At 33.6% G+C, this 23,630-nt stretch overlaps 1 protein-coding gene across 2 annotated transcripts in view; it reads right to left on the bottom strand.

Moving 5' to 3' along the window:
- Positions 1 to 4,183: 4,183 nt before the first annotated feature.
- The window catches only part of LOC148273139 (serine/threonine-protein phosphatase alpha-2 isoform), an 88,224-nt gene continuing 68,777 nt past the window's right edge, over positions 4,184 to 23,630 (bottom strand). The window contains exons 5-8 of one of the 2 annotated variants that reach the window (XM_088239079.1): positions 11,714 to 11,910; positions 9,823 to 9,970; positions 9,137 to 9,281; positions 4,184 to 8,073 (exon numbers count right to left, since the gene is read on the bottom strand). In XM_088239079.1, the coding sequence (XP_088095205.1) occupies positions 8,070 to 8,073; positions 9,137 to 9,281; positions 9,823 to 9,970; positions 11,714 to 11,910 (494 nt within the window). In that variant the 3' untranslated portion in view covers positions 4,184 to 8,069. Of the gene's footprint in view, positions 8,725 to 8,813; positions 9,282 to 9,822; positions 9,971 to 11,713; positions 11,911 to 23,630 lie in introns of both variants that reach the window. The other variant, XR_015824682.1, reaches the window with a different exon arrangement.

The following is a 23,630-nucleotide window of genomic DNA, read 5'->3' as shown; positions in this document are numbered from 1 at the left end:
TTGAATTATGTGTGCCTCGATCCATGACTCATTTTTAACTGTAAACTGCTTTTTTCCTTTAATGTGATTTTTTCATTTTTTTTTTTAAAACGTCTCTTATTTTAATCAATGTCTTGTGGTGAATCAATTATCGATTCTTTTTTGCGACCCACAATCATTTCACAAAACTTATTGGTAAATACGATTTTCGTGATTATTTGGGGTGGCAATGACTGAGTCAGTGTATTGGTACAGTTGTTATGCCTAATAAATCGTAAATATAGTAAAATAAATATAAAACAACTTATTTTATTACAATGATTAACCACAAAGTTAGAGCTTCAAATATAAATTTCATGTAAAAGTAGTAATTATTTTTATGTATTATTATTGTGGATAATATGGAAAAGGCCACCTCCGTAAGTAACAAATACTAGTCTTTATTGAAGGACAGCACATTTCTAACACATATTATTATTATTATTATGGATAACTTATACAGCGCCATTTTCGTAATAAAATACCTCAAGAGTGCTTTACATAGTGATTCTATTTTTAAATTAATTTAATTGAAGCTTTTAAATTTGTAATTTAATTAAAACAATTTATTTTGCTGTCACATGCTACGTATTTATTCAAATGATTTAGAGAACAAGTGGGTTTTAAGTTTTTTCCGAAACATCACTTCACTTTCACAGCCTCGCACCTCTGCTGGGAGAGCATTCCATGCCATAGGGCCTGCGACCGCAAATGCGCGTTCACTAAATTTAGTGCGCTGTTTGCGTAGAGGTATAATAACTTTTCCTCTTGCCGTAGACATAGCTGATCTAAGCGTGAGACGCCTGTCAGCTAGTTCATCTGGAATGCATGGTTCCCTTAGATATTCCGGAGCAGAGTTGTGCAGTGACTTATACATAAGCCAACAGAGTTTTTATTCGACCCTCTGTGGAAAACGTGGCCAGTGTAGTTCCCGAAGTAGTGGAGTGATATGACTGAACTTAGAGATTCCGAAAATAAGTCTCGCTGCGGCATTCAATACAGAGTGTAGGCGAGTCGTTTTGTTCATTGGTAGACCTGCATATATACCATTACAATAATCGACACTACAAACGCATTTATTAATTGACGGGCAGTATCAACCGGCAAATTTTTGGGTATGCATTTAATTTGTCTCAGCTGGTAGAAAGCATGAACTTATCGTTCTACTAATTTGAGCATCAAAAGATAGGTCAGAATTGAATAAAACTCCCAGTAGTTTAACGGTGGGTAAAGCGGTACTCCCTACATTGGGTAGAGCCGTATCCTGGATCAAACTCTGTCGTCTGGCTGAAGCCACCCACAGTTGTTCAGTTTTTGATGGGTTTAATGTTAGTCTGTTTTCAGCCATCCAGTTTCCTATTTTCTTGATGCATCCATCAATTAAATTGACAAGCACACTTCTCTCGCCTGGTTTGCAATAAAAATAAATCTGCGTATCATCTGCATAGCAGTGAGACTTCAATCCACATTCTTTGATAATGTTCTCTATATCTTTAGTGTAAAGGAGATAGAGAAGTGGTCCGAGTACTGACCCTGGAGGCACTCCTGTAGACACCCGAAAGTTGGTTGAGCTTTTACCCAACTGCATATTCTCTCCAAAACATACCGAGGTCCCTAATATTACCTACATAATCTAGTGTAAGAAAGGCCGCTTTCCGTAGTTGACGTCCATAACAAGTTAGCAATAAGTAATAAAGATAGAAAATAAATAAAGGACAGTTTTCACATATGATATTATTGTTCACAAGATGAAAACGACTATTCCAAGGGGTAGGTAGTCCCATTTATGGCACCCTCTGCCTGGTAACCGAAAACAAGTTAGCCACATCTTTTAGGTTAATTCCTGGTAGCTAGAAAGATGCACAAGTGTAGCTACCAAGGGAGGATGCCTTTTATTCCTTCGGCTTTGTGTCCATTTTGAGACGCAATAAATTGCGTTGATTTAAAAAAAATGTAACGTTGAATAGGACGCAACAATCTCACTCAAAATTTGTGATTTTATTTTTTACATTTTTGCTAAACGTTTGTGTAAGGTTTGATATTTTTACCATTTTGTGTGTTATTTGTTTATGAATAAACGTAAGTTAAGTAACACTGTTCTCGATGTTTTAGTAATATTATAATAATTTTAATATGAGAGGCAGTGTTTCAGATGGTTTAATTTGGGCCCTCCCGTGTCACAAATAAAGATTCTCAAACTTTTATAAATTTATACATTTTTATGATCTTATAATAATAGGAGCTGAGTCATGAAATTAAGTTTGAATATCACTATTTTTCATATATTTTAGTTTAGAATAAAGCATTCATAACAACAAATCGTCCTAAAACAATGCTTTAAAATGTATACTTTTATTTTTTCACCTTTTGTCCAAAACATATCTACACGTTGAGAACTTATAGACATTAACCTAATGATTTTTTAGCAATTTGGAACATTTTTTAATAGTTTGAGTTTTTCTACTGACATTTCTTGGTGGAACTGCATTTTAATTCTAATAATAAAAATACGTGTATAGTTTTATTCCACTTTTATTTATAAATTTTTACCAGTGACCGGGTTTCTTAGAGACTGACGTCGTTTCCAACCAGTCTGACGATGTCGATCACTGGTAAAAAATTATAAATAAAAGTGGAATAAAACTATATATGTATTTTTATTATTATAATTTTGAACTTATTTTCAAATTTTAAGCCAGAGTTGGAGTGAGGAACTATGTTCCAAGTCAAATCTGTAAGAAGGCTGGGCGTGATATATTTAATTATTTCAAAAGTCATAGAGATTCTCCCCAATCACGTCTCATAAAGTCCCCATACTACCTTACAGATTGTTTGAGCATTTAAAAATTGTGCCTTTAGAGGCACATTAAAAAAAATTGTGTTGCCTGTGCATCTAAAATACTGAATTTAAATAAATCTTTCCAGAAGTCAGCCAGTTCATCCAGCCATTTCAGCACCCTTGAGGTGATTTTCACAAAAATGGCGCTATATAAATTATCCAAAAATTATTATTATTAGTTACTTTTGATTGGGAATTACTGGGATTTAAAAAATACAATTTTAGAAAAAACACTGATTTTTAAGGCTAAATCAAGTTAAGAAGTAGATACAAATGTGTAAAGGTACTGTAGTGAATTAAAATGGATTGATACCAATGAAATTAAATCATATTTTACGGGGTAACACCTCAGTATCCGGGTAACACCACTAAGCTAATGATTTTGCTAAGAACAGTCCGTTGAAAAAAAATACAAATTAGGTCGAGTTGTTCACAGTTTTTTACATTTAAAAATAAATAGCACCTACATAAAAAATGGCTATTCAGACAGATTTTGAGAATATAACATTAAGTTTACAATTTTTTTTGGTCAGCCATCAAAATTAGATATTTCATTAAACTTTATGGAAAATGAGGATTTATTACTGAATGTTAAAAAAAAATATCGCTTTCTAGCAAATAATGATGATCTGATTAGAGTTTGAAATAAACCAGTCGCTGTCAACCAGTAATTTAAAAACATAAAACCCATTTGAAATGTTTGCGTATGGAGATAGCAGGTATTTGAAAAGGATAACTCACTCCTCAAACTTACCTAACTTTATACTATAGTAGCACAAAAAACACTAAGTTGACGAAAGTTCTCCATGTCATGTCCATACCTTTATCCGGACCTAATGGTGCATTAGGCACCGCACTGGTACATCAGATGAAATGTATCTCAATCATCCGTTACATTAAGGTAAGCTGATCAGTCTTACACTTGTGCTAGGTTTTGCTTCAGTGAAAACAACACGCCAACTACTACTGGCAGACTTTTCTCCAATATATTTCTTTTTTTAGGATGTCTTGCATTCAGGCGGATGAAGAACACAGTTCTGTGTGAAATAGAACCAGAATCCTGGACAAGTGCTACTCTCTCAATAATACAAGAAATTAAGGGTTCTTTGCTTGTACAATATCTCTGCCATACATAGCGACTTCTTGGAGACGAAGATTTTTTTCTTGAGGATCTGGAAGCCAGACTTGCCATTGGCTGGTGCAAGCGATCACTTTACACGCTGTGTAACATTTTCAATTCTGCACGTGTATTTCTTCACCTGTTGATTTCCTGCGCTACGAGTAAGATTTTCATTGTGTTTGTGGGAAATAAAATAAAACATTTGATATTGTTATACATTCCTTTTTAATACAAAAAGAACATACAACATATAAGTCTTTACTGAATAGTAATATAGATTATATTCTTACGAAACAATAAGTCGATAATAAATACAAATTGTTATCTGTTTTGACGAAGGACCGATTACATTTTCTTCCCATTGGCAATATTGAACACCAAGGCTTCATCCATTAAGCCAAAACATCAGTTTCATTCATCATTTTATCACTCATTCAGGTGGAAAATGCTGCTTAGTTATATGCACAATTACTAATATAAATATATGTCACAACTTGACATGTTCCTAATTACTTCCTTTGATGGATCGTTTTATCAGCGGACACTGTTAACGCTTTGAACATGAATTCCCTTTAATTTATTTTGTAATTACATGACGCGCGCCATGCTTAAATTCGATAATAATAATTTTCAAAGCAATTTATTATTCTTGTCTCGCGTGTAACCAAATTGATCAATTGGAGAAAATTACATTCTACAATACAATTTCCGTGGGGTTGCCAAGTGAAATAAAAATGAGCCATTTTAAAAAGGCAAAAAAAACTACTGTAAGAAAAATAAATAAGTAAAATAACATTTATTTTCAAAATTCATTTATTGATATTATAAATAATTTACACACGATTTATCAATTTCAAAAGCAGAAAATTCAATTTATCAAATTGGCAACCCCATAAATGTATCATTTCATATTTTAAATGATTCATTTCAGCGACATTGTCGCAAGAAACCATAAGTGTAGTTTATATAATACATCACCATGTTAATGAAAAAGTTTAACTAATAAAAGAGAGAAAAGTTCAGACTTGTCTTTCATTTCTTCATTCCCTTTCCATACCTAATGGTGCATAGGGCACTGCCTTGGTACACCAATCGCAGCGTAGATTGATCATTTTTGTTACATAGAGGAAAGATGATCAGTCTTACGCTTCAGGTGCCTATGGACTATGAATAGACTATGAACTTCAGGGACTATGAAATATTAAAACACCGTTTTAAATAAATATTTCACATCAACCATGTCAAGAATTTAACCTGAGACCCTCTTGCATGGCGGGCAAACGCGCTGACCATTACACCACTAGGCCGACTTGTCTGAACTGACTAAAAATTGAAGATCGGTATTTAATATATTTTCTACAGAACAGCACATTATTTCGGACAAAATATTTTATAATGATTTAATAGAAAAAAGTTATTTTAAGTTATTATGTCGGTAGTTTTTACTTGTTCATACCATTATTTAAAATTTTGTGTCATTCTGGCTGTTAAATGTCCTTTTTGACAAGCACAAACTTGAAATGTCTCTTTTAAATTATGTCACTCTCCTTTTTATAAGTTGCAACGTTTTTATCAACATGAGATTTGTTTCAAGCCATTAATATGTTTTATGACCCGAGAGCGTTAAAAACACATCTGGGAGAAGAAAGTCCATTCTATGAGTTTATTACACAATATTACATCATCTAAGATACAGATCTAAAAGAAAAATTAGGGGAATGGTGACTTATTTGACAATGTGACTTTTTACAATGAAATACGTATATAATTTAATCATGATACCAGATGAATGAAAATTTCAAATGTAGATCTTATATCTAAGGTAATATAAAGCACATAATTTCCTACGCAACGAGAAAGATTGAAAACTTTACACGTTAATGACTATAACAGATAAAAAATTATTCTCTTCATTTTAAATACTAATAAATTAGAGCCAATATATAAAAAATCGTTTGATTCTGTTAAGGAAGGAAATATGTTTTGTTTTGGCATTACTTTTATGTTTGGAATAATTCCCGTTGCGTGGGATTTTAGGCGGATAGTGATAAACGATACATTTGAGTGTTTGCATACACTATGGCGAAGTGATCAGTGGCTAAATAATTATCGAATTGAATCAAAGAGAATCATCATCGTGATGATTTAACCGCGAAGCGTTTCATGGCTTCCACCAGGAAACTATAAGAAAGAAACATTCACCCATTCGAGCATCATTAAGTCAACAAAAATAACTCAACATATTATATCTTCACTGGCGTTCTTGAACCAGTAGTCGCTAACACTCTTCTTTCTTTACCTAACCTTAACTATATACTCCCCCATTACGCCCGACGCAACCACAGAACTAGACGAATCACGCACATAAATGAATGCCAGAAAAAAGGTTATAAAGGGTAAAACATGATCAATGGAACTGACACCGCGCACAAAAAAATACGACATTATTTTCAACTCCTTTGCGGACTGTTTTCTCAGAGGATCTCAAAGCTTTCTTATTTTTCGAAATATTTCACTTCCGATTGGACTTGGTAGTTAACGGTTTGAAGTAAATCTTTTTTGACCACCATATTTGGACATTTTTGTTGCCAACTGTTTTTTATAGGGACACGATATCTCCTATCGTATAAATACTTCTGTTTCTCATAGGCTATGGTAATCTTTTCTTCTGACAGCTATAGCTGTTATTTCCTAAATGAGACATGATTTAGATGGCTATTGCCTGCTATTGCTGGCATAACCATAAACGTGTTGGAACAGTTTTGAAGCAAAAATAAATGAGCTAGAGTCAATTTAGGCATTCAGATAACAAATAATGTTGAAATGAATACGTACCGAATCTGTTGTATCAAAAAGCATGTTTTTCCAATAAAACATATATTTTTAAAACAATAGTTAATTTAAATGGATTTTATAACTGATGGTCATACAGCATATACACAAATAGAGTAAAACACCTCCAAAAACAACGGGAAAATCCTACATATTAAAATGATTGACTCATGTAGAACTTTAATTGTTGGTGTTTCACTACTACAAATACAAATTTAGTTTTTTTTATTGCGATAAGTTTGATTATATCTTAACACAAACCAAAGCGAGCGAAAATGCAGATTTACAAAGCGTGTTGATACAATCACAACATAATGTCACATTTCTGTTTGACTAGCAAACGATAATATGGAAAATTAAACGGACGTTTAATTATTTAATCAATGCGGACAGGATTGCTTCGCAACATTCACGAATTACATTTATTAGTTATTTATATATGACCCGCATTTAGAATGGTCTACGAAAAAATATACACGAATGATGTGTTGATATTTTCTTAATTATTATACAATATTTAAAAGATATCGCAAATGCATCTATGACACGATCTATGTACTTTATTTTACACATATAGTTTTGGACAGACTATACAAAGATACAGTTTTATCATATTTGAGGGGGTTAAAAGTAAAAACACCGCTGTCCGCGATCAATGCTTTTAGGAAAACCCACGCAAGCCAGCAGCGACAAGAGTGTTCATTTTGAGTTCAATGTGCAACTCGTGACATTGCGTGATTATACCACGCACAAGTTGAACATAAAAGAAATAGTCGTTTTGCGACTGGTATTGTTAGTTTTTCCAAAAACACGGATAATGGACAGTGCTTTCAACCCCCTCATTTGTCCGAGATTTATATGTAATCTAACGTGAGTTATGTAAATAATATTGAAATTAAAATCCAAGACGGTTCTTACGATTTAATTCTTAACAAATTAAATATTTTTTTATTCTTCTCTAAAATTACAAACTAGAGGAATAATACTCGAAAAATTGTTCAAATCTGGGAGAAGTAAAAACAAAAAAGGCGTAATCAATCCAATGTTTATAGTTGAATGGATTCTGTTCAGTAAATTAACAAGTGTAAATGTGTCATCCGCGCAGTGCAGAGTGAGAGCTCATTTTTTGGACTTTTTTGATAAAAGCGACAAGAGGTTTGTGAGACCAAATTTGCGTAGTTTGTACAATTTCGGCCATCTTGTTGCGGTGCGGGCAGGTGGGGAGGAGGGGTGGAGGGAGGAAACGGCCCCGTAGGGCCCTCAACTGAAACAAGAAAAAAAATACAGTTGAGACATAATGAGATAAATGACATTTTTATATCAATTTGATAACACATAACAATTGTAAAGAAATTACAGTTTTTTTTCATGTTGAATAACATCTGTTTTATATGGAATCTTTATATGAAATCTTTACAGTATCTTGAAACTAAAGGAAAAAAAAAACATTGAATTAGTCCATTAAACATACAAATATTTTTTCTGCATTAATCAGTTCTAATGAGAACATAAGAAGCTACATTCGATTCAATAAACTACAATTTGAATTTCATCACCTTAATTTGTTGTTTTAAATGTTATAATGTTAAAATTAAATGTTTAAATGTTTTCAAAAAATAATTAATCTTAATAATTTGATAAAAATTAGAAGACAAAATTTAGACTTTTAATATTCGAATAAAAATATATCACGAAAAATAAATATGGACATTCGACTTATGACCTGTCAATGGCTGGTTTAAGTGGCCACTTTACACACTGTGTAACATTCAACATTCTGCCCATATTTGAACATCTGTATTCCTTCAAATCTTTAATCTGTTGATGTTTGTGAAGTTAAAGAACTGAAACCTTTATTTATGCGGGTGAGATTCATCTAATTGAATTATTTCACCTACAGATGCCCTGTAGATGCCTAGACTTCTATATTACATTCTCTTAAATGTTGAAGAGAAGGTAATATAGAAGTCCAGGCATCTACAGGGCTTATGACCTGTCAATGGCTGGTTTAAGTGGCAACTTTACACACTGTGAAATCTCTTAAATGTTCTTCATCTCTGTTGTAATATGTTAATATAAACAGCTCCCCAGGGAATTGAATCCAGTCCTTGTCTACAAAAATTTGGACTAACTCAAACTATTATTGAATTTAATATTATTTTTCTATTTTCTCAAGCCTGGGAGTTCGTGCTGAAATCCACCAATGTAATTGGGTCTCTTGGACTGTTGTGGTGCAAACAAATATGGCTCCATTCATATTTTGATCAAATAAAAAACGTAGGTGTATTTTCCCAATATGTATGTAGAGATGTGGGGGGTGGTCTTACATTTTCTTGGTCTTGTTAGTGACTCCCCTGGGGGGGGTGACAGGGCGGTTAGCGCTGTTCTGCGTGTACGCCAGGTGTCGCTTGTCCGCCGGCTTCAGGATCTGGAAGGAGCACATCAACGTGTCGTCCACTGACATCATCGCACCTGGAATGCAGAACACACAGTGAGGAACTGGACTATCTGACTGTTATATAATAGGAAATTCGTCCCCACTTAATCGGGTCTCCATGCCCTCTGTGTTATCTAAAAGTACATTCTACTGTCCTAATCTTGAAGTTATCTTCTACTTATGAGATTAGAATGTACTTTCTGTCTCGGAATATACGGTAATTGATTCTGAACATGGACATCAGTCTATTTATAGACTCACTAGTAATTGGTAGGTAATACATAAAAATAATAAAATGACTTCTTAGTAAAAAAAGGTCAACACATTATTTGATTAAAATTATTTATTGGCAATTCTTGGTGGAATTCCATTGTAATGATGTAATTACTTATATTTAGATATAAGTTACAAATAAAAAATACTTGATACACATCCACTTATTCATTAAAGGGTGAAAGTGCTTAGCTTACCGGCGTCAAATTACGGAGAAAGCAATAAGCCGTGTATCAGCAAATTAAAGCTAATACTGGAAGCGGTAATTCCTAATAAATAACAAAAAGCATCTGTTCCCATTACCTGCATTGTCGAATTCTCCGCAATAGTTGGGAGCGGAGAACAGTGTTACAAGTTGTCTCTTGGCGAAGAACTCGTAGCCATCCTCAACCACTTGATGCGCCCGGCAGATCAGGTCAAAGTCGTGCTTATTCAGGAACTTAGCCACAATCTACAAATATAATTATTTTATTAATCGAAACGTAGTTTTAACACAAAGGGAAAGTTGATTTACAGAGGCAAAAGAGTTCCTTTGGTGCCTACATTTAAAGTATCGAGTAAACTATATAGGGACAGAATTTTAATCCTCTTTTTTAGCCAAAACGAGGCCAGCACAACTTAAACCAGCAAAAGCTTAAAAAATATTCATTTATATAAAAATCCTCTGATTGCATCAAAGTCACAATGTTCCTATGAGACATCGTATTATTATTTATTCATAAATTTATTCCTCAGTAATTAATACTGTCCCCTTAAAAATAATAACTATTGGATACATAATACACTTGCGCTAGCGTTTTTTCCAAACTACGAAACACTCTAGAATGCACTTTTTTCAGTTCCATTAGCGATTAGGTCTTAATCTCATCTATGATCATGAAATGTCATCTTTTAAATACGGTAGCTGAAGCATCAATGCGGTCTGGTTTTTAAGCAAAAAGTCGCAAACCAGATGCAAGGTGGGAGTGGATTGTCTGCCATTTTCGCTCTGGAATAATCTTGAAATATATCGATCACACCACAACACATCTTACTGGTTTGTCTGTCAAAATCCAAATACGCGTCCGAAATGGCTAAAAATTGACAGATTAATTTTAAAAACGTGTATCAATCTAGAAAAACATAGGCTCTAATCGATGTATGTTTTTTATTACACCTCGTAAATATTTATTCCAGAGAATCTACATGACACTATGGCATTTTAACATATGGAGGGTCCCCTTGTTAGCTTAGTCTCCATCTAACATGGCTTAGCACATTCTAAAAGAACCAACTTTTATGTTTGTAATTGTTCAGATTAGATTACTGGCTAAATGTAAATAGAATTATAAATGAATGCTTAAACATAGTTAAGTCCCTGACAATAGTTGTTGGCTGAGTGCTGGGCTCTCAATAAAGACAAACGGTTTGCTTTCGAGCCTGGCCTCAGCCATACCGGGGGCAATATAGCCAGAGAATAACATCATAAATAATACATTAAATATGTTTTATAATGTTTGTAAAGTCCTAAAAAGGATTGTTGTATTGTATTGCATGTTGCGCGTGTCACAGCTATTGGTGAAATGACCCGCACGGCTGGGTGTGCCACTATTTGCTAAACCTGCAGCCGGCAGTTTACTACGAGTGGTGGGGGTACAGCTACCCCCGCCACTCTAGGCCAGCCGGCGCAGCATTACGGCTAGCCCCGAAGAGCTTGACGCGCGCAGCTTTGTAAGCCGTGTAATGTAGGATAATAAATCAGTTGAGTTCCTAACTCTGAACCGTGAACAAGTGTTTTACTCAGTTTTTCCGTCCTGTGTTCTCCCGCTTTTCAGTCCGCCTTGCCAGCTTACTGCCTTCGCCTCTCTACACCACTTGGACCGGCTGGAAAGTCCATTTCAGGGCTATTGAGGTTGACTCACGGTCGGCGAAGTCGTCCCCCTACCTTCTGACTTTGTCATTGACTCTGTCTGAGAAGGTGGCTTCTCGTTTATGCCGGGAAGTCTGACTGCGGCAGATGCGGGTGACGAACCAGGGCAAAATCGTGGTAACACATACGTTACAGTTATGTTTATATTTTAATCAATATTTTGGAAATATACTGTAAAAAAATTAAATTCTTTGCATTTTTTTCCTGTTCAAATTGTATTAAAATCGGTCCTTAGTAAATATGTAAATAAATAAAGAAAAACTAAGCATCGATTTAGTTAATTACCTCAATGCCGAATGTGAAGCTAACACCGCGGTCATTCTCTCCCCATCCTGTGGTATCCTTGTCAGGGTCCGACCAGAGCAGGTCACACAGCAGCCCCTGGTCCGGTACATCTGTGGGTCTCATGATACGCCGGATCTGCTCCATGGACTGGAGATCGGGGCTCAGTCCCCCGTGGCAGCAGAAGATCTTCTCGTCCACTGGAAGAAGACAGATATATAATGTAGTAAAAGCTATAAAAAAAATTAAGTGTTCGTTAAATTGGTAAAATTCGGTGTAAAATATATTTTATCAAACCAAAACAAAGTACTTAGATTTTTTTAAAAAGCTTGAAATACGCTCCTAAAGTTATCATGATAACTCAATGTGATCAGTAATTTTTAAATAAGCTTTTAATTTAATCAGTGTGTCAAAAAGTTGTAAATTTGACTAAAAATCTTAATTTGACCACTCTGAAGCGATCCACTGGAGGGAGAAATCACATGATAAATTAACTTGAAAATTACATAAATTGGATAAAAAGTGTAAAAAATTTAATATTTGGGTAAATCAATACAATGCAATATATTTTCAAAAATACAAAGAGGGTCAATAATAAATTGATAAATAAAAAGAAATTTTTATATTTGTTAATATACAGAGTGTTCATTAAACCCTGTCACATCCGAAACCACGATGATCAGTATGAGCAAGAAGACATATTGGCACATTAAAATACATTTTTAGAACGAATAAAATTTTTAAAATAAAATATTTAAAAAAGCAAATGGTTGCTTACTTCTGCAGGGGAGAAAAGAGGAGGGGGAGGGGGGAGTCTGATACACCACGGACCGCGCGGCCTCGCCCCCCTCGCTTCTCCCCTACAGAAGTAAGCAACCATTTGTTTTAAAAAAATCTTTGTTCTGAATATTTATTTAAATATGCTAATATGTCTTCTTGCCCATACTGATCATCGTGGTTTCGGATGTAACAGGGTTTAAAGAACACCCTGTAGATGTAATATATTCTAACTCCATGAAACCACTGCCATAAATCTGTTTTAATTTTAAATGTACAAAATAAATGTAAATATAAACAAGGGTGGGTAATTTTTAGTATTTGCCAAAGTACTGAATAAATTTATAATGTTGGTAAGAAGATTGTCACTCGTCACATCCTTAGCGCAGTGTAGGATAGATACTTCGTCCACAATATTAATTTATCGAGATGTGGGCCGACATAACTAGATTTAACCGCTACAAAATAATAAGATAGTGTCTGGAAAGACACTCAGCCAATGAGAAGAGATAGTACATTTTTAACAATTAATGTTCACAAAAAACACAAAGGAATTGTCTGATAAAACAATAAAAATAAGCAATAAATAATAATGAAGTGGATTGTGTCATGCTTGATTGCATTTGGATAAAAAATATTCCAGTTGTTATCTGCATTGGCAGTAATTTATTTTGAGATTAAAATTGAGTAAGACTAAATAGAGAATTATAACAAAAAATACTTGAATTAGATTTATATTTATTATTGACAATATGATGATATTCATTTATAATGCATAAGATATAAAATACATGTAAACTGTTATTTTCATACAAATTATAAGTAAATAAAAATAAATACAGCTTTTATTTTTACGCCACACATGAGTTTATATTATTTATGAGTATAATAATATTAATTCTGAATATGAATGTTAACTTGTTTATTTATATATATATTTTATTTTTTCTCACAATAACAGGCCAGGAGGCCCAATTACAGTGGTGAATTACATCACAGAACACTCAGGCTTGAGAAAAATCACATTCATTTATTTGTGTGTTCTCATTGGGAATCGAACCCGGAACCTACCGCGCGCGAGTCAAGCGCCTTGACCACTACACCACGGAGGCCGCCTGATATTAAAACCTGATGATGGGTATTTCTAAATACCATTAACATGTGTGTTCTAACTAATATTGTGTGGCGTAAAAATACAAAGTATTTAATGTATTTTATATTTAAAATATTATTTAACAAAGTAAATGACAAAACAATAAATAACGTAAACTTATAAAGTAAATAAAAAATACATAGTACACTTTTATTTATTTATTTGACAAATTAGTACATTCTTCAGAGTAATAAGCGATGAATATACGATATTTTTTTTTTTTTTTTTGGCTTGGTCTAACAAATAAAAAAAATTAACTTCCTCAATAAAGAGATGAGCGAGGTAAAATTAAAAAAAGGAAATTTTATTTTTAAAAACTAAACATTAAAAAAAAAAAAAAAAGTAAATGACCGGTTAAATCAAAATCCAGAATTTTTCACCCGTTTTATCGCTATCATGACATCGTCAGATTGGTGGTAATTTGTTTTATTTTCAAACTGTAACATGAAAAATCGCAGTTGTTCGCCTCGAGGCTCGCGGGTCGAAATTCGAGAAAAGGGCGCGACGAATGTGCGGACATTATTCTAATACACTCCAGAACATTCGCGAGCGGCAAATGGTCCGCCATAATCACGAAAATGCGAATCCTCCCCTGGAATTTTCGCAATACCGAGTCATGATCGCCAAAACATCGTAACCGACAAAAACAATATTTTACGGGAGAACATATTTTCTTAATTAATATGGAATATACTTTGATAACCAAATTTTGTTTCGAATATTTAATATATCGATATAAATAGAATAAATATACGAAACAGTTGATAGGAAAAAATATTCTCCTGTGAACTATTGTTTTTGTCGGATACGATATTTTGGCGATCACGGCTCGATATGTGCTCCCACCTCCTCTAGCGCAAAATGAGCTGCTGTTTTTATCGCGACTGCGTAAAAAAAACGAACCCGGCGTATTTTTTCCCGCAAAATTAATAAGGCGGCAAAAATTCTAGACGTTTTTAACGAGATACGAGTATTACTATAGGCAATCATCAGGGCTTTATGGAAATAACTGAGATTAATTTTTACGCAAAATTTATTTTTAGATAACGGTAACTTTAAACCAACGTAAAATTACCAGCTTCAATAATTGGTACTTTGTCTACTTGAAAACGGTTTTTTTAAATCGACAAAGTTGATGATTGGAAAAGGGGAATTAAGGTACATTTTAGATTGACGAGTTTAGCTACCTAGTGTATAAAATTGTAAGTTTTAATTCAAAATACAAACAACAAATACGAATATTCGTAGATTACATTGATAAAGTTTGTATTTACGAAATGCAAAAGGATGAGCCCCGATTCATGACATCAATTTATTATTAAAATGACTGCTAAACTGAATAAACAATAATATAATTAATATTTACTAAAATCAAATGCATAAATCACAAGTAAAGAAAATAAAATGTTTGTGGAAATAAAATGAACCGAGGTATTTTTTTTTTGCAAACGTATAAATTATTGTAATTATGTAATAACTTATATTTACATATAAGTTATTAATTTAAAAATACTTGGTACATAGGTACTTATTAGCTCCCTTAGTTAGACCCTGTACATTGTAATAAAACAATAAATATTTTTCATATAATAGAATATTCTCTTAAAGTACACCGCCAACACATGTTTCAATAATTTGTCTCACTCTGTTCCATTGAAATATTGCGTTTTGTATCCTTTTCAACTTATTTTTTAAATGTACCTACACTTAAGATAATATTTAGTTTTATATAAATTATCCTTACACTGTATAATATTCACCAGTCTGAAGATGCCCATTAGAGGGTGAAAGCGCTAATTGGTCAAAATAAATAAGTGGAAGTGTACCAAGTATTTTTAAAATTAATAACTTATATGTAAATATAAGTTATAACATCATTACAATGGAATTCCATCAAGAATTGTCAATAAATAATTTTAATGAAAAAAAAGTATAAATTATTATTGTGTCCCGGCGGATGAAGAATCAGTTCTGCGTGTAAAATAGAATCAAAATCCTGGACGAATGTTTTCGAGTCGACTGTTCCTAGATAAAAATCCAAAAAAGGAAATCGAGTGGTGATGAGTACGACTCGTGGTGCAGTGGTTGGCGCGTACGCTACCATTCATGGGGTCCCGGGTTCGATTCTCAGCAGAGCGGACGTGAATTATGATTTTATAGGCGGTTCACTGCAACAATTTATTGTTCCTGGACTGGCACCCGAAGCGTAAGATTAATCTTCGTGTAACAGATGATCGAGATACGTTGCATACGGTACAGTGATGTGAAATTATGTATTACAACACGGCGCAGCTCTATCTTTATCTGCAGAGATTCGTCCATACCAATAGTTGGTATCCGAGGGCATTGAACTCCGGGCAAGTAAGAAATGGAAGGATGGCGGGGAAAAGAATCGGGCAGGGGTGGGAGTAGATTGGCAGCAAGGCGCGTAGTCGGAGGCCCATTGAACACATCGAAGAAAATAAAATTGTCCATCAAAATATTGTGAAGACGTGTCGATTTAAGAAATGTTCGAATAAAACGAGAAACAATACAATTTTCGTTTGTTACCGTAGAATTGTATCCGGGATATTTTAAAAGAAAATTTCTAGATCATTTTCTCGGGTGCGTTCTATGCGCGAGAAATGATTTTTATCCTACTAATACGGAAGTTAACGGTAAACCTATGTTGAAAATGTTTATTACATAAGAATGCATGTATAAAAACAAACACATTACAAAATAAACAATGCACCTTCTAAAAATAAGCTTAACAAATCCATTATTATCCATATTATTATTATTATAACAATTATTTTAATGACACCCGTGTATTTTAATTACGAATTCTTTGAATAATAGTTTCGTGTTCACATACTTATTTTATTACAATATTTAAATTTGTCCAAATGTTCGTAGACAAAATACTGGATTTCACCGTGGGATTACACAGTGTGTAAAGTGGCCACTTAAACCAGCCAATGACAGGTCATAAGCCCTGTAAATGCCTAGACTTCCATATTCCCTTATATGTACTCTCCATCCCTATTGTAATTTGTTAATCTTAATGACTCCCGAGGGGGTGAAATCCAGCCTTTTGTCTACGAACATTTGGACAAACTCAAATATTGTAATGAAACCAACTGGTCCAAGAAGAAGTTTGAAAATTGAAAAATTGTTTTCAGGCGTTGCCTAGTATGTGAAATAATTCAGTGAGATGAATCTCTTCACAACAATAAAGGTTTCAGCTCTTTAACTTTACTAAAATCAACAAATGGAAGAATTGAAGAAATTAGGATGTTCAAACATAGATTCAATGACAGGTCATAAGCCCTGTAAATGCCTAGACTTCCATATTCCCTTATTTAAGGTACTCTGCATCTCTGTTGTAATTTGTTAAACTTATTTTATTTTTTTATTTATTTAATTTTACAATTCGCCCAAGGGGCATTTATAAAAAATATACAGGTATGTACAAACATACTTGGTATTATTTTTTTTTTTTTTAAAAGAAATATTTGCGTTCTTATAATTTACCCAAATATTTCAATTTTGGTGACCATTTTCAACAAGTTGTAAATAACTCACTATTAGAAAATGGAAATCAAGTTGGGGTAGAGTGGGGTTAGACCTCGGACCTCTGATCCGCGAGTCCGCAACCTAGCCACGGGACCACAACTCGATTAATTTAAAAAATAAACAACGCTTTTTTGCATACACGTAGAATTAATAAAAAGCATACTGCTATGCAAAATAAAAAGTGAAACATTACACAGTAAAAAAGAGAAAAATATGGATATAAGAAAAGTGATTGAATTAAAAAGAAAATTGTAAATAATTTAAACAAAAAAAATATATATACATATAATAATAAAAATATATACTTATGTAGAAGTTTTATAAAAATACGGTGTTTACGTGGGCATAAGATTAAAAAAAGCTTATTGTAAAGATTAGTGATAAAATATACAGTATAGGATACAAAAAATGTATTTAATTTAACAGATAACATAATACCAAATTTCATAAAACGGCCACGCGGCTACAAAAAGCGGTTTGTCCCAAGCAAATCCGCTTCTACAAGATACGCAATTGGCAAGTGTAAGTGTAGGTACAAAAGTAACTAAAGATTGTCGCTCAGCTGGCTGAAAATATTTGTTTACAGTAAATTATTTTCATCAGCTTGATATAGTAATTAGCGCATTTTTCTATCATGCACTTTATCTGTTAAGTGATTTTTCCATTACAATTTAACGGTTAGAGCGTTTGACGGCCGTACATGAGGTGCCAGGTTCAATTCTCGATAAGTTAAGCATTTATTTTTAAAGGTTTATTTTACCACATTTATTACATCGCACAATATGCGAGGCCGGCCAGCAGAGGTCGCTGCAAAAACATAAAATAAGAACACAAGAGAGATAGTTTTTTTTTCCACGCCGACAGTCTCCGAACTAATATGTGACGTTTAATCTCTAAATCTCTTGATTGTAAATTCAGTGAAAATAAACCACATGTAAGTAATACTAATCGCGTATCATTTTATAATCATAACTGACAATTACAAATATGTAGGTTATGATGTGCTGCTCTGCCTGCCCATTAAAAAAAATAACGTAGAACCTAGTAAATATGAAACACGTTTTTCTGTAAATAATAAAAAATATATTGTAGGTTAAATACTGTCGAAATGCGATCCCTCAGGCGAATGTGTGGTAAAACGATGTATGATAGGTGCACAAATGTAGAGATCCGTGAGCTGTGTTAAGGCTGAGACATGCATTACCGACAGAATCAAGAAAGGGGTGCTGCGTTGGTTTGGTTATGTAGAGCGAATGGACAGCAAAAGAACGGCTAAAAGGTGTACGGTGCGAATGTCGATGGATGCAGAAAACGAGGAAGACCGAGAAAGACATGGCACGATCAAGTCCATCAAATACTTGAAGATGGATACGTCAAGAGTAGGAATATTCGGCGTTTTATCCTCTCTGCCTACCCCTACGGGGAAACGGTGCGATGGTTTGTTTGTTTGTCTTTAAATCGAAATGTTGTACAGTTGAATGCCACACGCCAATCAAAATCAACATTTCCTGTCGAATTTCAAATAATATTCGACATTGATTAAATTTTAATTTTAACTTCAACCTTTCAAATAAAACATTCAATTAGAGTAGGAAAGTATTTTCCGTAATTTTCTACGAGTAAGTTAATATACCCACGTGAGCTTATTTAGTAATTTTATTTCTAAATATTTCCACAAACATTGGCACTGCTTGGAATTTCATCCATTGACCGTATTGATTGTTTACAAATGTTCTGTAATGACTTATTTTATTTTACCAAGCCAATAAAGCGCCGATAATGTTGTATTGATAATGAAGTAATATTTTTTATTGAAGAAAGTGGTGAATAACAGTGCGAATTATTGAACGATTTTTTTGAATAAAAAATAATTGCTTTTTGTAATTTTATTTTATTAATTATTTAGTATCGAAACATACAAAGTTGGTGTTTCGATTATTTATTATATCCCTGAGTTTTCTTTCATCATCGGCGGAGTTCATTACAATTGATCTATTTGTCAACGAATCCGAGAAGGAATCCAATCATTATTTAGGGCAAATCTGATAGAGATGCCATTCATGTGATGGAGCGAGCGTCAACTTTACTGTTTCGAGGCATCCATCCGTCTTAAAGTTTCGGCAATTCACCCGAATTGAGTAAACTTTGAAACCCATTTCTCCCGGCAATAGAGTTACACGTAGCCTATCTATTAGGATGTTTGCTCTGGACCGAGTTCATCGATGGGAGCTTTCGGCACATCGATATACATCTACATAGTGCATTTCGAGCCGGGGAATTTTGTTGAATGCGGGGGCTCTAATGGCAGCGTAAGGTCAGGGAAAATTAAGCAAAAGTAGCTCACAACATTACGAAGTATATAATTTCATAAATATTTGAAAATACATACATTTTAATATACGTACACGTGCTAACACAGCAATATTATTATATAAAAATCAAAGAAACATTTTTTTAAAGGACATTTTAGATGCAAATTCATTATAACATTTAAAATATTAACAAAGCAATGTAATGTGCCAATGTTAAAATCAATGTTCGATATGAATAATCACCGCCATCTCAGATATCATTAATTAAAATTAAACACTACCTTCTTTCAGTGGCGGGCGGTGATTTTTTAAAAGGGTAATCTACAAAAAATGATCATTAATTTGTACCTACATATAAGTACATAATATATGGGTAAAATAATTCTAAATGGCTACTTTTTCTGTGGTTCTGTGAAAATCAACTCAAACAACAATTATTATTAACTTCAATATATGCGTGGCTTTATTTTACACTATTTTAATACAACACTTGTAAAAAAATATATTAAAAAATACTACAGTGAAATTCAGCAGATATTTCCATTATGATTGAATTGTCAACACTGAGCACTGGTCGATTCCTGTTAAAATGAATTATGCCAAAAACGGCCACTTTTAACGCCACGTGATACATAATATGTCAACGGTATCGTATCAAAGGAAAATAGTCCTTCGGAAATAATGTTCGAAATACTAGTTTCCAAATAGAGAATCTTCGAATAATATTATTTGTAATCTGCAAGCTTGTTTAAGTACTAAAAAATTCGACTGGGTGTAAAATATAGTGTACTTTTTTGTATGGAGTAATAAGCTGAGGTAATCAGCTGGTTTCATCGTTCACTGAGAACGGGCTGGGCGCACTTTATAAATATTTTTTGTAGGAAAATATAAACGGTGGTTGTGATTAATAATTAATAACAATTATTAAATTTATTTTCCCACAAGCATAGTTACTATAAAAAAAATATTATCGAAAGTCAAATATAATGGTTAGCTGTTAAATACAAACTTTTAAAAGACTTTTTTTACTTTAATTTTAATTTTTAAACAATTTCCATTTATGTTTTTTTTTCTTCTCTTTTTTGTACTTTCATTGATAACCTTACATATAATTATTATACAGTATGGAAACTTCACTGGTCCATTAGAGTTAAGTCTAACTGTGTAAAATATAAAACTATGTAACCGTACTGTATGTTTCCCGAATAAAAGAAATAAAATAAAAAAATAATAAAATAATCGCTTATTAGGACGATTCACCCCTGCCTTCTTTATATCCAACCCCAAGTTGCTTCCGGAGAGAATTGTGGAGCAAAGAAATAGCCTTCCCAAGAAAATGACTGGTGCACGTTTGGTTAATAAATTCGAAAACCGCCTATTCATATTTTTCATGCTTAAAACACTTTTCATTGAACGTAGATGCATCAGTTTAATAGCAGCTAGTGTGTAATAATAAATTGAGTTATTCTGGATTGTTGTCCATGTGGCATTCGCACTCTGCCAACGTTCCGATCGATCGACACGAATGACGGACACTCCAATGTGATGCGACAATTGTCGAAGAGTGCGAACGAAAACTAAAAAGAAATCTATTTGCAAGAGAGAAATGTGTATTGATCTCGCGAAAAACACACTGCTTGCTCCAAGACACTATGTCATTTTGATTAGGTGCTCGTTAAAAAGACAGGTAGGCAAGTGATAATGACTAATAACATCCTTCATCTTTAATTTTCTACTCCACTTTCAATTATATTATCGAAAAACCTCAAGATTGCTAGTAATAAACGTAGTCTTTCTATTGAGTGTAGACAAAAATAAAATAATCACTGATGGTGTTTTGAACGACAAACAATAAACTATTTTCAAAACTTAGCCAATTATTCGACATTGCCCTTAAATAATTTTTATTATATTGGCCAATTGATTACTTTGTATGGTCCATTTCATACTAAAATCTAAATTTAGAACGTTTATATGCAGATTTGTACAAAAAACATTGTTCGGCTGATAAAATATAACGAAAATAGTTAAATCTCAAAGTAATAATACGCCACCGGCTTATCGATCATGATAACACTACTTATCACATTCTAGGATTATTAACCGCGAAGTAAGCTACAATTTACAGCAATACAACGGGCCGTAGGTACTCGGGTCGAGAATTGCAAGCGCAAACCGAAGCCGTCCGTACGTTTGTTATTGAACCAAAAACTTAACAAAAAATTTGGAACGCTATTATTATATATGCGATAGAGCGAAAGCGTATCTCTATAAGCGAGAGCGAATTTTTGCTCTGAGGCCCTTTTCACACATACCACGCCAATCCCGGCCCGGTAATTTTCCGGGTGTACTATCCTACAAAAGGTGACACATTGTGTTTGCGATTGTAGGGTGTACCCGGAAAGTCACCGGGCTGGGTGGATTGGCGTGGCATGTGTGAAAAGGGCCCGAGAGTTTAATATATTGTAGTGATCGTAGAACAACGGCGGATTTGCGAAAAATGAGACACTGACTTTCTTTTACACTTGATGTTGAAAGGGTTAAATAAAGGCTGCATATTCTTCCAGGTGTGAAATAAAAATATATACAACTAACCCAACCCAAGTATCAAATGATACGCTTTTTTGCTTATAAAATTCTAAACCGCTCTCATGTAAAGTTAAAGAAAATCACATGCGTCGTTGTTCTACGATCGTGACGATTATTCACGGTTTGGTCGACTTCTTAATGCGTACGAAATGACTAACTTTGCTATGAATTGTGAGTCTAATGCATTATCATGCAGTGTCCTATGCATTCTGACCGTGTGGATCAGATATTCGGTCCCGTTGCGCGACATGTTCGACGCGTGTAGATGATCGCGGATTAGTATAACGGAATTAGCGGTTTGCCCATAACGACATATTTTGCATGCACAATCGAGAAATGGTGTGGTAATTTGATAATACGTACTTGTAATGTAACTTGCACTCGATTTAGACGAGTACCAAGAACCAATCAGAGACGAAACGGGAATCTTAGAGGAAGAATATAAGTAGCGAAGTTTTTCATTATATAACCGTGACGGGTATGTAAAAATTGAAAACAACTACATCACAAGATCATTATACTTACGGAGGAATATTTTTCTTCAATGAAATGAACAAAGGAAATAAAAAGTGCAGTCAGGAATACACCACATTTAAGAAAGAAGTCAAAAGTTAATATAAACAAATTACAACAGGGAATGAGAGAATACCTTAAAGAAGGGAATATGGAAGTCTAGGCATTTACAGGGCTTATGACCTGTCAATGGCTGGTTTAAGTGGCCACTTTACACACTGTGTAACATTCACCATTTTGCCTATGTTTGAACATCCATATTTCTTCAATTCTTCAATTTGTTGATTTTAGTCAAGTTAAAGAATTTGTTAATCTTAATGACTACCGAGGGGGTGAAATCCAGTCTTTTGTCTACAAACATTTGGACAAACTCGAATATTGTAATTAATATAAAGTTATATTTCTTTTTTGTATAGAACTGATTAAAAACACGGCATATTTTTTTGTAATTTATATTTTATACTATCAACAAGTGTAAAAAAAATCAAACACTTATTATAAGACGTCACTCTCCATTATGTACACAAAATTTATTTTTACGTAATGGGAAACATTAAAATATATATAAATTTATTAAATTTGTATTTTTAAAAAACATGTATAAAAATAAAGGTAAACAAGCTGTTTATAATTGAATACGAGTACCCACTCGTCCGCCTCATCTAATAAGCGGTCAGCGCGTTTGTCTATCACGCTAGAGGTCTCGGGTTCAATATCCGACATGATTGAAAGGAAATATTTATTTTAAAATTTCATGCAACAAAAATGATCAAGATATGATGGGATCGGTGTACCAATGAAGTGCCCTATGCATCACTAGATGCGGAAAGGGAATGATGATGACCTTTTACAAAATTAAAATCAGATCAGCGTCCTTAATTGCTTTTGGTCTTCCGGAGCGCACCTTGTCCTCGTGTGTCGAAATAGCCACTTCTGAAGAGTTCAAACCAATCGACGAAGATATAACTAAATGTATCAAGAACAATATGAATCCCCCCTTTTCGAAAAATGTGAGTCT

Source organism: Micrasema longulum, unplaced genomic scaffold (assembly GCF_059751315.1).
Source record: "Micrasema longulum isolate JH-2025_06_02 unplaced genomic scaffold, ASM5975131v1 h1tg002063l, whole genome shotgun sequence".
Classification (NCBI taxonomy): domain Eukaryota; kingdom Metazoa; phylum Arthropoda; class Insecta; order Trichoptera; family Brachycentridae; genus Micrasema; species Micrasema longulum.
The sequence above is the reverse complement of the archived record's forward strand: the minus strand, read 5'-3'. Positions and strand labels throughout refer to the sequence as shown.